We start from the raw sequence: 14152 nt of genomic DNA on the forward strand, positions 1-14152 counted from the left end.
TTCAGACACATAACACTTACTAGCTGTGTGACCTTGGGCAAGTCACTTAACCCCATTGCCTCACCAGTAAATAAACAAACAAATAAATTTTTAAAAAATGAACATTAGCTTGCAGTTACAGCCTCCCATGGCTCCCAGGCATCTCTGGAAGACTGTCAGATCCAGACCAGAACTCTGCCAGGCAAAGGCGGTTTTCAAACCAGGTATTCCCCACTGATAAAATATCACAAATATGGACAAAAAAAACCCCCTGAAACAGGATCTAGAGTAGCATTTTTGTTTGCTTTGATTTAAAAAAAAAATCCTGAGCTGAATAGGATGCATTTACTGCTTTGTAGAACATGCTATAAGATTTCAGGATCTTTTTTTAAGTTTGGTTACTCTGCTGAGTCATAATATAAACTCCTTTTCCCTCACTTTTTCCACAGAAGCTCTTATTCTGTTTCTTCCCTGCTGCCTCTGCTCTTCAAACTACCTGTCCTTAAGACCCGTTGTTCCTGGGTGTTGCTTGCCTTGATTTTGTAAGGCTGACTTGTTAGTTACTCCTAAAACAAAGGTCTGAGCATGTCATTTTCCCGCTTAAGGTTTTCCATTGCCGCTAGGATAAAATATAAACAATTTTTACCTGGCAAAGCATACTACAATCTGCCACTCCTCTCTCCCTGAAGCTTTCCAGCCTTATTTTATGTCACTTTTCTCCAGTTAAACCAGGTCACCAGCCATTCTCTGAGCTATCCCTCTTAATTCCAGTACCTTTCCTCTGCAAATTACTTCCTATTTATCTCATATATAGATTGCTTTGTATAATTTGTTTGCACGTTGTCTCCTGCATTAGATTATAAGCTCTTTGAGGGTAGGGACGGTCTTTTGCCTTTTTTTTTTTTAAATTTCCCTAGCACTTAGCAGGATGCCTGACACTTAGTAGCCACTTAATAAATATTTATTGAAATGAATTATATTCCTTCTTTTTCTATTATTATTTGGTTGTATCTGACTCTTCATGACCCCATTTGGGGTTTTCTTGGCAAAGATACTAGAGAGTTTGCCACTCCCTTCTCTAAGCTCATTTTACAGAAGAGGAAACTGAGGCTCTCTTCTTTATCTCTGACTCTCAGAATCCTCATCTGTAAAATAGTATCTAGAGAGTACCTATACCATGGGGTATTCTTTTTAGACTTAAAGTGTTATGTAAATGGTATCTATTATTTCTGATCATTTCTTACTCTTTGCTAAGTCAACCCTCTCCTCTCACCTCTAAATGTGGAACAAAGTTTAGTTTTGGGTTTTTTTTCCCCTACATTTGTCCTTTTCTAATCTCATACCCTCTCAGAGCTTCAGCTATTACCTCTAAATAGATGAGATTAAGTGACTTGCCCAAGGTCTCAGAATTAGTCAGTGGCACTTACACCCTTGCCCAGGCACTTATCTCATATTGATTTCTCTCTTTCCTGAAATTCTACAGTCCTTATTGTCTCCATTCATTTGGCATTTATATAGTGCCTTGTATTTTTCATTTTGAAAAGTCTTGTCCCTCCCTCAAAACAATAACTAAATGGTAATCTCCCTGAGGTCAAGGCCTTGAGCTTGAATATTTCTTTCTTTTAAACTTATTTTATTTTTCATTTAACAGCAGTCTACTTATTCTCCTTGCTACTCTTTTCCCAATATTAAAAAAGAAAGAGATAACAACCCTATAACAAATATATAGATAGTCAAGCAAAATTAATTATTGCACCAGCCATGTAAAATGTGTGTGTGTGTGTGTGTGTGTGTGTGTGTGTGTGTGTGTGTGTGCTTGCGTGTGCGCTGAGCCCATCACCTCACTGTTAGGAGATGGGTAGCTTATATCATTAGGCATATATCATAAGGAATCACGGTTGATTACTGCACTCACTGATCAAAGTTCTTAAACCTTTTAAAATTATTTGTCATTACAATGTTATTCTTATTGTATAACTTGTTCTTCCTGTTCTACTCACATCACTATGCATTAGTTCAATACGTCTTCCCAGTTTTCTCTGATAGCATGTCTTCGTAATTTCTTACAGCATAATAGCATTCCATTATGTCGATATAGCAAAACTTATTCAGCTATTCTCAACTGATAGGCATATCCTTAATTGCCAGTTCTTTGCCACCACAAAAAGAACTACTATGAATTGGCTTATATATTTCTTTGTATCCTTAATACTCAGGGCATTGTACATGCTCAACAAAGTGTTTATTTAATTGATGATGATGCTCTAACGCTCATCAATTAAACAGTCTTCTACCTCATCAATCATTCAACTAGTTTAAAATGGCAGGGGAGGGAGGCAAGGGAGAAAGATGATCAGTTTCAACCACTTTTTCCATAGCTTGAATAGTTTAATCTTACCTTTCTAATTTGCCAAAACAAATTGAATTTCTCTAAGCTCTTGATGTTCATAAACTCTACTGTTGTTAAACACATTTGTTGCTAATCCTTTAATACTCATTGGGTAACCACAATATGACAGGAATCATGTTGGTGAAATACCATAGTTACTAGCCTCTGCCCTCCTGGGACTCAAAAGTTGTTACCTTGGACCTTAGCTGCACTTCAGATGAACACTCTTTTTTCTACTCTCAAAAGGCTTTCTTCTTATATTTTTAATAAACAACAGATGCTTTACATGATCATTTGTTGAGTGTGTTACTTAAAAGGGCAGTGACTCTCCTAGATTTGAGATGATTTCCTGTAGCATGAAGGATTTCAGGCAGGTATCTGTATGAAAAAAGGCACTCTCAAGGCAGCGCCAAAGACAAAGCTCTGCTGGTGTTTTTTCACTGTTGCTTAGGTAACTTTCTGCTACAACCACCCAGGGGATCAGAGGAATTTCTCTGCCAAAGACTGTACTTCTGGAATTCCCATCCTTTTCTTTCTCTCAAGTTATACCTTCACCAGAGGAATCACTCTTGGACACTAATTCAACAAATATTTATTGAGTGCCTAGTATGTGCAAAATCCTCTTCTAGGCCCTAAGCGGGGAAAAATGTGTGTGTGTGTGTGTGGTGTGTGTGTGTGTGTGTGTGTGTGTGTGTGTGTGTGTGTGTGTATAAAACTATAAGAGATAGTCTTTGTCCTTAGAATATGCCTGCCTGGTCAGGTGTTAAAAGTACAGGAAAATTTTATGGCAGGACAAGGGAGTCTTGGGGTTACAAACTATATACAAATTAGGTAAGTTACAGGCATTCAGTCTCATGTTACTCAACACGGCTTGGCATAGGCTTCAGGCTTAAAGCATAACTTAAATCTCTCTCCCAGACACTCCATTCCATCCTGCAAACTGGCTAACTCATTTGTTCCTTTTTTTTGCAGGTTCACTCTTATTTCCACCCCTAGTCCAAGACCGCTGTTACTTTTCTCAGCTCCATTGGCCAATAGACCTCAAGAAACACTTCTTTTCTGTCTGGATTCTAGGAACAGCCTTCATTTTAAATCACAACTACTTAAGTAACTATACAAGTTCTGACTTGATAGAATCCCTAAGTTCCGCATATGGAATTACTTTGAACTACCTTTTCTTCATTTTTGAACCAAGAACCTTGTTCTGCTCCCCAGATATCCCTTCTATACTCCCTCTCTTTGCCTTTCCCTCCCCTAACTCTAAAAATTATTCTTCATAACTCCACCTTGCATAGCCTTTCTGAGGACCTTAATTACTCATCCAGGACTAGTCCTTTTCCCTTCTTCCCTAGACAATTCTTTGGGTCCACCAATCATTCTTGAATCCATTTAATTTTGCTATCATTTCTGAACACATTTCTCGATTTCATCCCCAAGGAGATCATGAAAGACTTTAATGCTTGGGAAAATTCCTCTCTTCCTCATTATTTTTCTTCCCATAATTGGGACGATTATAAATAGAATCTCAGAGTTGGAAGAAATCTTAGACAGCACTGAGTCCAACCTTTATATGAACAAGAATCCCCTCTAAGGAGCATGCCCATCAGTTGGGGAATGGATAAACAAGTTGTGGTATATGATAGTGATGGAATACTATTGTGCTATAAGAAATGATGAGCAGGATGGTTTCAGAAAAACTTCCATGAACTGATGCAAAGTGAAGTGAGCAGAACCAGAACATCATACACGGTACCAGCAATATTGTACCATGATCAACTGTGAATGACAGCTATTCTCAACAATACAATGATCCAAGACAATTCAAAAGGCCTTATGATGAAAAATGTTATCCATCCCCAGAGAAAGAATTGATAGAGTCTGAATGCAGATTGAAGCATACTTTTTTTTTTATTGGTCTGTGTTTTCTTTCACAACATGACTAATATTGAAATGTGCTTTTCAGGACCGCACATATATAACCTATATCAAATTGCTTGCCTTCCAAGGAGGGAGTAGAGGAGGGTTAGAATTTGGAACCCAAAATTTTATGAAATAAATGTAAAAAAAGTTGTTTTTACATGTAATTGGAAAAAAATTAAAAAGAATCCCCTCTAGAACACACCTAACAAGTGATTATCCATCTTTTGCTTAAAGCCCCTCAGCTGGGGTGGGGGGAATACTATTTCCTGAGGCTGCCCATTACAATTTCAGGAAGGCCATGATGACTCTTCAAGACAGCTTATATGTTTCCCTAAGACATGGCCCATAGTCATTTTAAGACCAAGTCACAAAGATGAGCATGGAAGAATGTTATAAATGGAACCAAGAAGACGTTAGCTAGGACTTGTTTATTTGTTTGTTTCTTTTAACCACACCTGGTTCACTGGTATAAGCAATTCTTAATGAGCACACCCTCTAACAATGCAGATTAAGACTGCTCTGTAAATTATAGTCAGAGCAGAGGTTCTTAACATGGGATCTATGGGTGTGTGGATAGATTTCAGGAGGGTTAGTGATTTTTTTAAAAAGTATTTTGATAATGGTATTTCAATATAATTAGATTCCCTCATAATCCTAAAATATATATTTTAGGCACTTAAAAATATTATTCTGAAAAGGGGTTCATAGGTTTCATAGGTTCATAGATTGCCAGTAGGATCCTTCATACACACACACACACACACACACACACACACACACTCACACACACACACAAAATTAAGAAACCTAGTTTTAAAGAGTTTCCGGGGGGCACTGAGAGATTAATTCTTGGCCTCACAAAGTACATGTTGGTAGCAGCACTTGAATCCAAGGCTTCCTGACTCTATCCACTATGCCTCTCAGCTAGGCTATGTTTAGTTTTGATGTATATGGTTCTCAACCACAGCTGGATACACTGTACCTCGACCCCCACATAGCAATGTCACTTCAAGAATGAAGGACAACCAACCAACCATATTGTTCTCAAGGGTTTATAAAGTATTTTCCTCACAACAGTTTAAGGAAGAAGATAGTACAAATATTATCCCTATTTACAGATAAGGAAACAGAGAAAAAGTGACTCACTTGAAGTTCCATAATTATTAAAATGAAGAATTAGGATTTGAATCCAAGTCTTCTAATGAAGTCTAGCATTTTTTTCTCTAAAGTGAAACAGGACAAACTGAACTGATCATTTTAGAACATGGAATGAGGATGGAGATTCTTGTCCTGGGAGTACAATAATTAGACTAGCTTTCCTGGTTTAATTTTACTTTAGTTCAAGAAAACGGAAACAGCATGAGGATGAGCCCCAGTTGCCTACCTTCCAAATCTGAGCATATTCCAACATGCTGATTCATAAATTGGGAAGGAGCAGATATTCAACCCAATGTTGAGACCGAGGCATCCTGGAATAGCTGAAGCATGAAGCTTGGACAAACTTCTGTTCTCTTACTAAGGCTCTGAGTGACTAGACCTGTGATAACCCTGGGGAATGCGTATTGGTCCAGGGGAGAAACAGCATCTGGCCACAGTCCCAGCAGCTGCTTAAATAGACCTGTTGTTTCACCACATGACACAAGCTGCAGGGAAATGCGGTATACCATTTGTCATCCTTTAAAGTCTCATGTGAAAGCAACCACGTGATTAGTCATATTGGTTAGGGAATTCCAGTGGCCCCTGAGGAATGCCAGGATGTTAGAATTGAAGCTCAAGCAAGCTTGGGGTATCTTATTTGTTTATCCAAATTCTTTGAAAACTAGTAATCCCTATAGGACATATAAGATAACTTCCAATTAACCCAGACTCTGCCCTGCTCACACAACATCTGGAGTAGTATCATGTTCAGCTCTGGGTAACACATTTTAGGAAGGACGTTGACAAGCTGGAGTGTGACTGCATTAGTAAGGGGAATGCAGACCCTTCCACATGAAGATCAAATGAAAGAACCCAGGATATGCAGACTTAGAGAAAACTTGATAGCTGTTTTTTAAGAATTTGAAAGCCTGCCACATAGAAGATGGATTAGACCTAGTCTTAGATGGTGGAACAAGGAGTCATTTGAGAAAGCTTCAGTTTTTAATTATACTATGTTATGGAAATGCTTGTTTTAGTCCATAAATTAAAAATTAAATAAATATTTTTTTAAAAAAGCTTCAGAAAGGCAGATTTAAGCTAGATGTTAGGAAAGCATTCCTGATAATTAGACCTGTCAAAGGGGAAATTTTAAGAAAGATATTGATAAACTGAAGACTGTCAAAAGGAAGGCAATCATGATGATGAAGAATATAGATATCAGTCCATATGAGTATGGGGTGAAGGAATGAGGGATGATTTATTGTTGTTCAATTGTTTCAGTCATGTCTGCCTCTTCAGGACCCCATTTGGGTTTTCTTGGCAAAAACACTGCTGTAGTTTATCCTTTCCTTCTCCAGCTTATTTTACAGATGAGGACACTGAAGTAAACAGGGTTGAATTTCCTTGGGTCAAATAGCTAATAAGTGTCTGTGGCCAGATTTGACCTCATGGAGATGAGTCTTTCTGACTGTAGACTCAGTACTTCATTCACTGATCTACCTTAGCATATGACTATAGTGGAGAGAGTAAGGCAGATTACTTTGCATAGCTCTACCTCACTTAAATCCAATTCAAATGCAAATCAAGACACTACCCTTGTGATGTCACTGGTCCTCTTACAGAATGAAAGAAGAGAAGGACCACTACCACCATCACCACCACCAACAAAAACCTTAGTCTACTGAAAAGATGTGTGGCAGTGGATACGGTATGCTGTCTAGGAGAATTTAAAGAATTATGGAAGTTATATCAGACTTTGTTTGCTTGGCCCCAGAAAACAATGGGTAGAAATCTCTGGGGCACTCCATTGGAGACCTCCCAAGTTCACATTAAACCATCAATGACTACTCTTCTGAAACAGCCAAACAGTTTTGAGTCTCACTAATCTGCAAAAAAGCAAATTAGGTTGGATATCTGGCTTGAAAACTCCTCAATTTCTTAATAATTAGTTTTCCAACAGAGGACTAAAGGTCTTCAAGCATGCAGGTTACCATTTATGGGGATGCTCTGAAGGGCACTCTTTCTCAAGTACACAGAAAACCAGATGGCAGGTGATATCCCTTCTCATTATGAGATTCTGTGATGGGGCCAGATGATAGAAATAAACATCAAAGAGAGAGGAAATAAACTGTGGTCTGGATAGGAACGATGATTATTGAAAAGTCACTTGAAGATTTTGGGATTACTCTAAGACTCCCTCTGTTCATTCATTTCCCAAGTTCACCAGTAACCCTATAAGCAATTTTAATTAAAAACTTCCTTATTTCAGCTTTTGCCTCCATGAACTAAACACCTGCCTATTTTCTCCAAAGCAGCAAGATATGACCCCAACAGCTGGGATAATGCCAAAATTCCCCCCAAAAAATTGGACCTATAATACAAATCAAAATCATCAAGGGAGGAAATGTGGCTGTAGTGTTATAGACTTGGAGTCACAAAGACCTAGCTATTATTGTTGTTATCATCATCATCATCATCATCATTATAATTATTATTATGTTTGCTTAATTAGTGTGAACAAGGGTGATATTACAGCATGAGCCTCGTTAGTAAGGACCCTCCTCTTCTTTATATTCTAACTCTCTAACGCACTTATGCAACATGATATACAGGGAATGCCAAGAGTATTTAATAAAGCTTGATCAATTTAAGCTTTAATACCTTAAAACTACACTGACTTTTGGGATACCTTGCATGACACTGTATTTATGACTCATCTTCTAACTAAGACTGTGAACTCCCTGAAGGCAAGCAACATGTTTTATTTAAACATTTCATTTCTTCTAGTGCATGACACAGTGCTCTCTCTGTACACAGTATTCATGTAATGTTTGTTGAATGAATGGAAGACTAGCATTGCAGGAATATTATGCCAACTTAACTAAAGCCTATGTTCATCAACAGACTGAATGAGATGGTGGGAAGTGTGGGTTGAAGAAGAGTCTAATTGGGGCATATTCAGTTATTAGGAAATCTTTAGGCTTATAATTTGATTTGTTTGGAAAGACATGAGGTTAAGAGTAAGAGTTATTATGATGGCTGGATAATCAAAGTTTGAAACAGTGAAATTGTCCTCTAGTGGTCATGACTGACCTAAAAATAAGCTTAGAAATATCAAAAAGCTCTTTTCCCCCACTATCCCGGAAATATTTTCTTTAAAAGACCAAAAGAACTAGGTGGGATTCCTTTCACAAAGTGAGCCAAGCAAATTCTTGTGATACTAAATGATTAGGTAACATTTCCTAGGAGGGTAGGATACTGCTGAGGCCTTTTGCTTTAAGAGGATCCAAAGTGGACAGACACTTTACTGAGGTGCCTGGTGATATTGTTAAATGAGGAAGGATATGGAGCCAGAAAAAGTGGGTTTTTAAATTCATACTTATTACTGATTTGTTATGTGACCTTGAGCAAGTAATTTAATTTCCTTGGGCCTCAGTTTTCTCATCTATGAGATGAGGGGGGACAGAGTCCTGGACTTGACTAGTAACATATTTTCAAGCCCTATATCCTAGGATCAATGGATATGGTTTGTTGAGGTCACTCCAACTTCAAGAAGGGGAGAAACATTGGCCGAGCCAAATGGCTCAGCATAGATGACCTTGTATATACCTCTCTGGATCTCTTTAAAGTTAGAGGAACTTCAAGTAGCATTGGACAAAAGGCTTGTGTGGTTTCACATCTGGGCACGGAGTCAACAGGACGTGTGAAGGGGGTGTTAAAGGCACTGAGTTTTGTCACAAATCATAGGACAGAGGCCTTCAGTCTCCAGGAGGTTTTCCTCCAGAGAGAAAGGTCAAACTTCATTTGGCAAAAAAACCGAACAAGGCTGGTGCTCTGTCTGTCCAACAAATCATGTCTCTGGCAGTCTGCCCCTCTGGCCATTCATTGGACAAAGCAGCAGCAGAGGGGCCTAGATCCTGGCTTCCAAGGAAGCTTCATCAAGCAGGTGACAGTTGAAATTAGCATCAGAACACCTTGAACAAAAGAAATAAGAAAATACAGAGTTGAATCCCCTGTGGAAAATAGATTATTCACTGTCACGCTGAACAATGGAACAAGACATAAATAGCAGTCAGGAGAGGATGGGTTAGCCATGACAGAACCAGGGGAGCTAAAACAGCTATCTGAGTGCTGAGCTCTGGGGAACTAGGAAAGACGCAAATGGGAGACAGGGTTGAGAACAATGTAAACATTAAGGGGAATTTTAAAGATAGACTAATGGAAGGCAAGGAAGTGAGGGATGATAGTGCTAAGACCATTTCCTTCTGCCTTAAAATAGTCCCATATACTGTCGACGTCTGACGTCATCTAATGTTCTTACTTTCATCTAAGAGGAACTATAGATGAAAACTGCCCCAAACTGGGACTCTTGTTCTAGGGCAGGAGAAAATGGCACCCTCTGAAATTTCATGGATGGTCTAAAGGAACTGCCCCTGTAGCTGAGACAAGGTCTATAACAGAAAAGCAGATCAGCTTAGCTAAGAGAAAAAGGTCTAACAATTGCTTGCCAGTACCTAAAGTATAAAGCACTTCAGGAAACAGTAGAAATCATTCATTTCCTTTGATTGGGTCAAGAGCATGGCTGCATTATAAGTTCTTTAGATTCTATATGAGAGAAAATAAGTGCACAGTTCACAACATATGGGGTCATAGTAGAGCAGGTGTACGAACATGGGATCTTAGACCAAAGCTAGATCATAGGCCATAAGGTCTTGAGAACAGTGAGGAAGAAGAGAGCCAAAAGGAAAAGAGAGTGGAAAATTGTGAAAAAGAAACATTTAATGCCATTAATTAGGAATTCCAATTGTATTAAGCTAGCCATTTTCTCTAGTTCTCCAAAAGATGGGGCTCATAAAGGAAAATCAGTGGTGCATTAGAAAAAGAACAGAGTTTGGAAGCAGAGGACCTGGATTCCTGGATATGTCACCTCTTTCTGTGGGATTCAGTTTCCTCACCTGTAAAATGGAGAGATTGGACTAGAGGACCTTTTAGATCCTTCCTTGCTCTAAATCGATGGTCCTAGGAACTAATGGGAAAAAAAAAATCTAGTTTCCTTTTGTAACATGGTGAAACATACAGAGAGCTAGCCCTGAATCCTAGAAGCAAGTCAGTTGAATTCTTAGCAATCTAAAAAACTCTCAAAGACAATAAGTTACAGAGAAAGAAATGATCTGCACTGGCTGAAGGAGTTCCCACCCAAGAGTATTCCCTATTCTGGTAAAATCATAGGTCCAGTTCATTTCCTTGTCCCTATCCCTGTTTCTTCTTTTAAATACTGGTCATTCCTCAGGCCAAGAATGGTTTCCCAGGCAGCTCAAATGGCTCCCAGTAAATGTTTTTGCATTTTGCCTCTTGTCTTTGGGTTAATGGTAACCAGGGTAAGACTGATTTTAGGCTGTCAGAATATATTTAAAAAAAGAAAGAAAGAAAAGAAAAACAACAACAAAAACAAAAACAAACAAAAAACCTCACTCCCCTGAGAGCCAAATGAGCTTTTTCCAAACAGGAAGTCTGCCTTTAACAAATCCTCTATTTCAGAAGACTAAATGATACTTTGTCTTTTGTTGTTGTTGTTGTTCGGTTATGTCCAACATGAACCCATGGACTTTGTCCTTGGGGTATTCTTGGTAAAAATACTGAAGTGGTTTGCCATTTTCCTTTGTTTCCTATGTTCCCATTTTACAGATGAACAACTGAGGCAAACAGGGGTTAAGTGACTTTGCTCAGGGTCACACAGCTAATGTCTGAGGTCAATATTGAACTCAGATCTTCCTGACTTCAGGCCTAGTGCTCTATCCACTGCACCACCTAGTTGCCCCACTGATACTTCAGAAAAACATATTGACCTTTTCCTCTGTGTCCACTCTGAGCAATGAAACTTGCTCTCTGTTCTTAGTCTAACAGGGAATCAAGTTATTAGAGGGAACCTTAAATGGAGGAGAGAGGGTAGGTTCACAAAAGCCTCAAATGAGAATGATTTAAGACATGCGATGTTTCACTTTACCTTGGTGAAAGTTAAACAGTCCTTGTCCTGATCTTTATCCTTTATCTCAAAGTCATAAAGTGCTTTGCCCTGGGGTGGGGCTTGTGGTAAGGGCTTGATGCACTGAATATAGCTGGCAGGGAAGAAGCCATGGTTTCCATTGAGTTCCCCATGGTACCAGTTCTCATCCACCTTTCGACGAAGGATGATGATGTCTCCCTTGTTAAACTTGAGATCACCAGGTTCTTTCCCCTCATAGCTATAGAGGGCTTTGCCACAAGGAAGTTGGGAAATATTCTAAAACCAAAAGAAAGCAAACAGTGAATTATTAGGACCCCTCATGTTGACTTGTCATCATAGCACAGAATGTGAGAGGTTGGCTGCGGAAAGACATAGTATTCTAAAGCTCTTAAGTGCTCAGAGGAAGAAGCAGCGTGGTGTGGCCAATACAGAACAAGATTTGGAGTCCAAGGACTTTGCTTCAAATTCTTCCTCTGCTGCTTATTATCTTTGTAACCTTGTGTCCTGGGGCCTCAGTTTCCTTATCTTTAAAATAAGAGGGTTGGACTACAAGATTAGAGGAAACAGATTTAGAACTAGAAGGGGAGGATAGGAAACAAGTATCTATTGCCAATCTCATCAGCTCCTATGGATTTAATTACCATCTCTACATTAACAATCCTCAAATCTTCTTATCCTGACCCAAACTCTACTCACCTCCCATCTCGAATCTCCAACTGCCTTTCAGACATCTCAATCTGGATGTCCAGTAGACAAACTAAATTCAACCTGTCCAAAACAGAGCTCATTATCATTCACCCTTAACCCTCCTTGCTCCTACCTTCCCTATTACTGTGGAGGGCACCACCATCCTCCTAGTCCCTTAGGCTCACAATCTAGGAGTCATTTTCAACTCCTATCTCCCTCTCCCCTTATCCAATCTGTTGCTAAGGCCAGTACACTTTACCTCTCTAACATCTCCCCAAAATACACACACACACACACACCCTCTCTCTCTACTAACCTTGCCACCAGTCTGGTGAAGGACTTCATAACTTCACCAGATTATTGCAATAGCCTACTGGGGGGGTCGGCCTACCTCAAGTATCTTCCCACTCTAATCCATTCTCCATTATCCACTAAAGTGATTTTGCTGAAGTTCAGGTCTAACCATGCCACCCACCTACTTACTAAATTCCAGTGGATCTCTAGCACCAACAGGATCAAATCCAAAATGATCTGTCTGGCATTTAAAATCCTTCATGATCTAGAACCATTGTACCTTTCTAGGCTTCTTACATCTTTACCTCATATATTCTTCAGTCCCGTGACACCAGCTCCTGGCTTTTCGACAAACAAGACACTCCATCTTTCTGCTCTGGGAACTTTCTCTGGTTGTGTCCCATGCCTGGAAGGCTCTCCTTACTCATCTCCACCCAGTGGCTTCCCTGGCTTCTTTAAAGTCCCAACTAAAACTCTATCTTCTACCAGAAGCCTTTCCAAACCCCTCCCCCTTAATTCTAATGCCTTTCCTCTGTTAATTATTTCCTATTCATCCTTCATGTAGCTCATTTGTCTGTTGTGTCCCCCACTAGACTGTAAGCTCCTTGAGGGCAGGGATTATCATTTGCCTCTTTTTTGTATTCCCAAAGTTTAGCACAGAGCCAGGCATATAGTAGGTGCTTAATAAATGTTTATTGATTGATCTACTATGTGCCAGTCACTCTTTTAAGTACTTTACAAATATTATCTTATTTGATCCTCACAATAATCTTATAATGCCAGTGTCATTATTTTCCCTGTCTTAGAGTTGAGAAAATGGTAGCATACAAAGAATGGGCAACAGAGGTCACAGAGCTAGTAAGCATCTGAGGCTACATCTGAACTCAAGTCTTCATGATTCCAGACCCAACACTGTGTCACCTAGCTGCCTCCCTAGAGGGGAACTTAGAAATCACCTAATACTAATATTACATCCCTAGCAGTAAAACATTTTGAGTATGCAACCCCAATTTGTGAAAAATTACTCATTTATAAATATAAATGTATACATATAATACTGTATTAATAATTATGTACACTAGAAAACAACCAAAAAAAGTTAAAAAAAGACAAGATAGTGATGAAATAATTTGATCCTAGAGCCAATAGTGAGCCGCTAGAGTTTATTAAGTAGGAAGGAGATGTGACATAGTCAGATCTGCATTTTAGGAAAACCACTTTGGCCAATGGGTGGAAGATGGATTGAACTGGGGGGAGACTTGAGGCTGGGAGACCAATTAGAAGGTTATTGCAATAGTTCAAGTGACAGGTGATGAGGGCCTGGACTAGATGTAGCAGTGTGAGGGGCAGATGTGGAGATAAAAAATGGGGAGTTTTGGCAACTGATGACCTAATAATTTGCACATGCAGATGTACGCTAGGGAAAAGTGAGAAGTCCATTATGACAATGAAGATGTGGAAACAGGGAAGGATGGCAGCACCCTCAATAGTCGTAGGAAACTTTGGAAGTGGGTACTTTTGTTTTGGCTAGGCAATGGGGTCACACTGCTAGAAAGTGTTATGTGTCTGAGGTAGGATTTGGGCTTAGGTCCTCCTGAATCCAGGGCTGGTGCTATATTCACTGTGACACCTAGCTGTCCCTTTGGTTTTGTTTGTTTGTTTGTTTTGGAAGTGGGCACTTTTGAAGGAAAAGATGATACACTGCCTGTGATCCAGAATATCATTTTTCCTGTCTGCTTATT

At 39.3% G+C, this 14152-nt stretch overlaps 1 protein-coding gene across 2 annotated transcripts in view; it reads right to left on the reverse strand.

Moving 5' to 3' along the window:
- Positions 1 to 14152, reverse strand: part of SH3RF3 (SH3 domain containing ring finger 3) — a 571324-nt gene that overhangs the window by 250670 nt on the left and 306502 nt on the right. For both annotated transcript variants that reach the window (XM_020965168.2, XM_020965166.2), the window contains exon 2: positions 11430 to 11705. In XM_020965168.2, the coding sequence (XP_020820827.1) occupies positions 11430 to 11705 (276 nt within the window). The remainder of the gene's footprint in view (positions 1 to 11429; positions 11706 to 14152) is intronic.

The sequence above is a fragment of the Phascolarctos cinereus genome, unplaced genomic scaffold (genome assembly GCF_003287225.1).
Source record: "Phascolarctos cinereus isolate Bilbo 61053 unplaced genomic scaffold, phaCin_HiC Scaffold_7;HRSCAF=346, whole genome shotgun sequence".
Taxonomy (NCBI): domain Eukaryota; kingdom Metazoa; phylum Chordata; class Mammalia; order Diprotodontia; family Phascolarctidae; genus Phascolarctos; species Phascolarctos cinereus.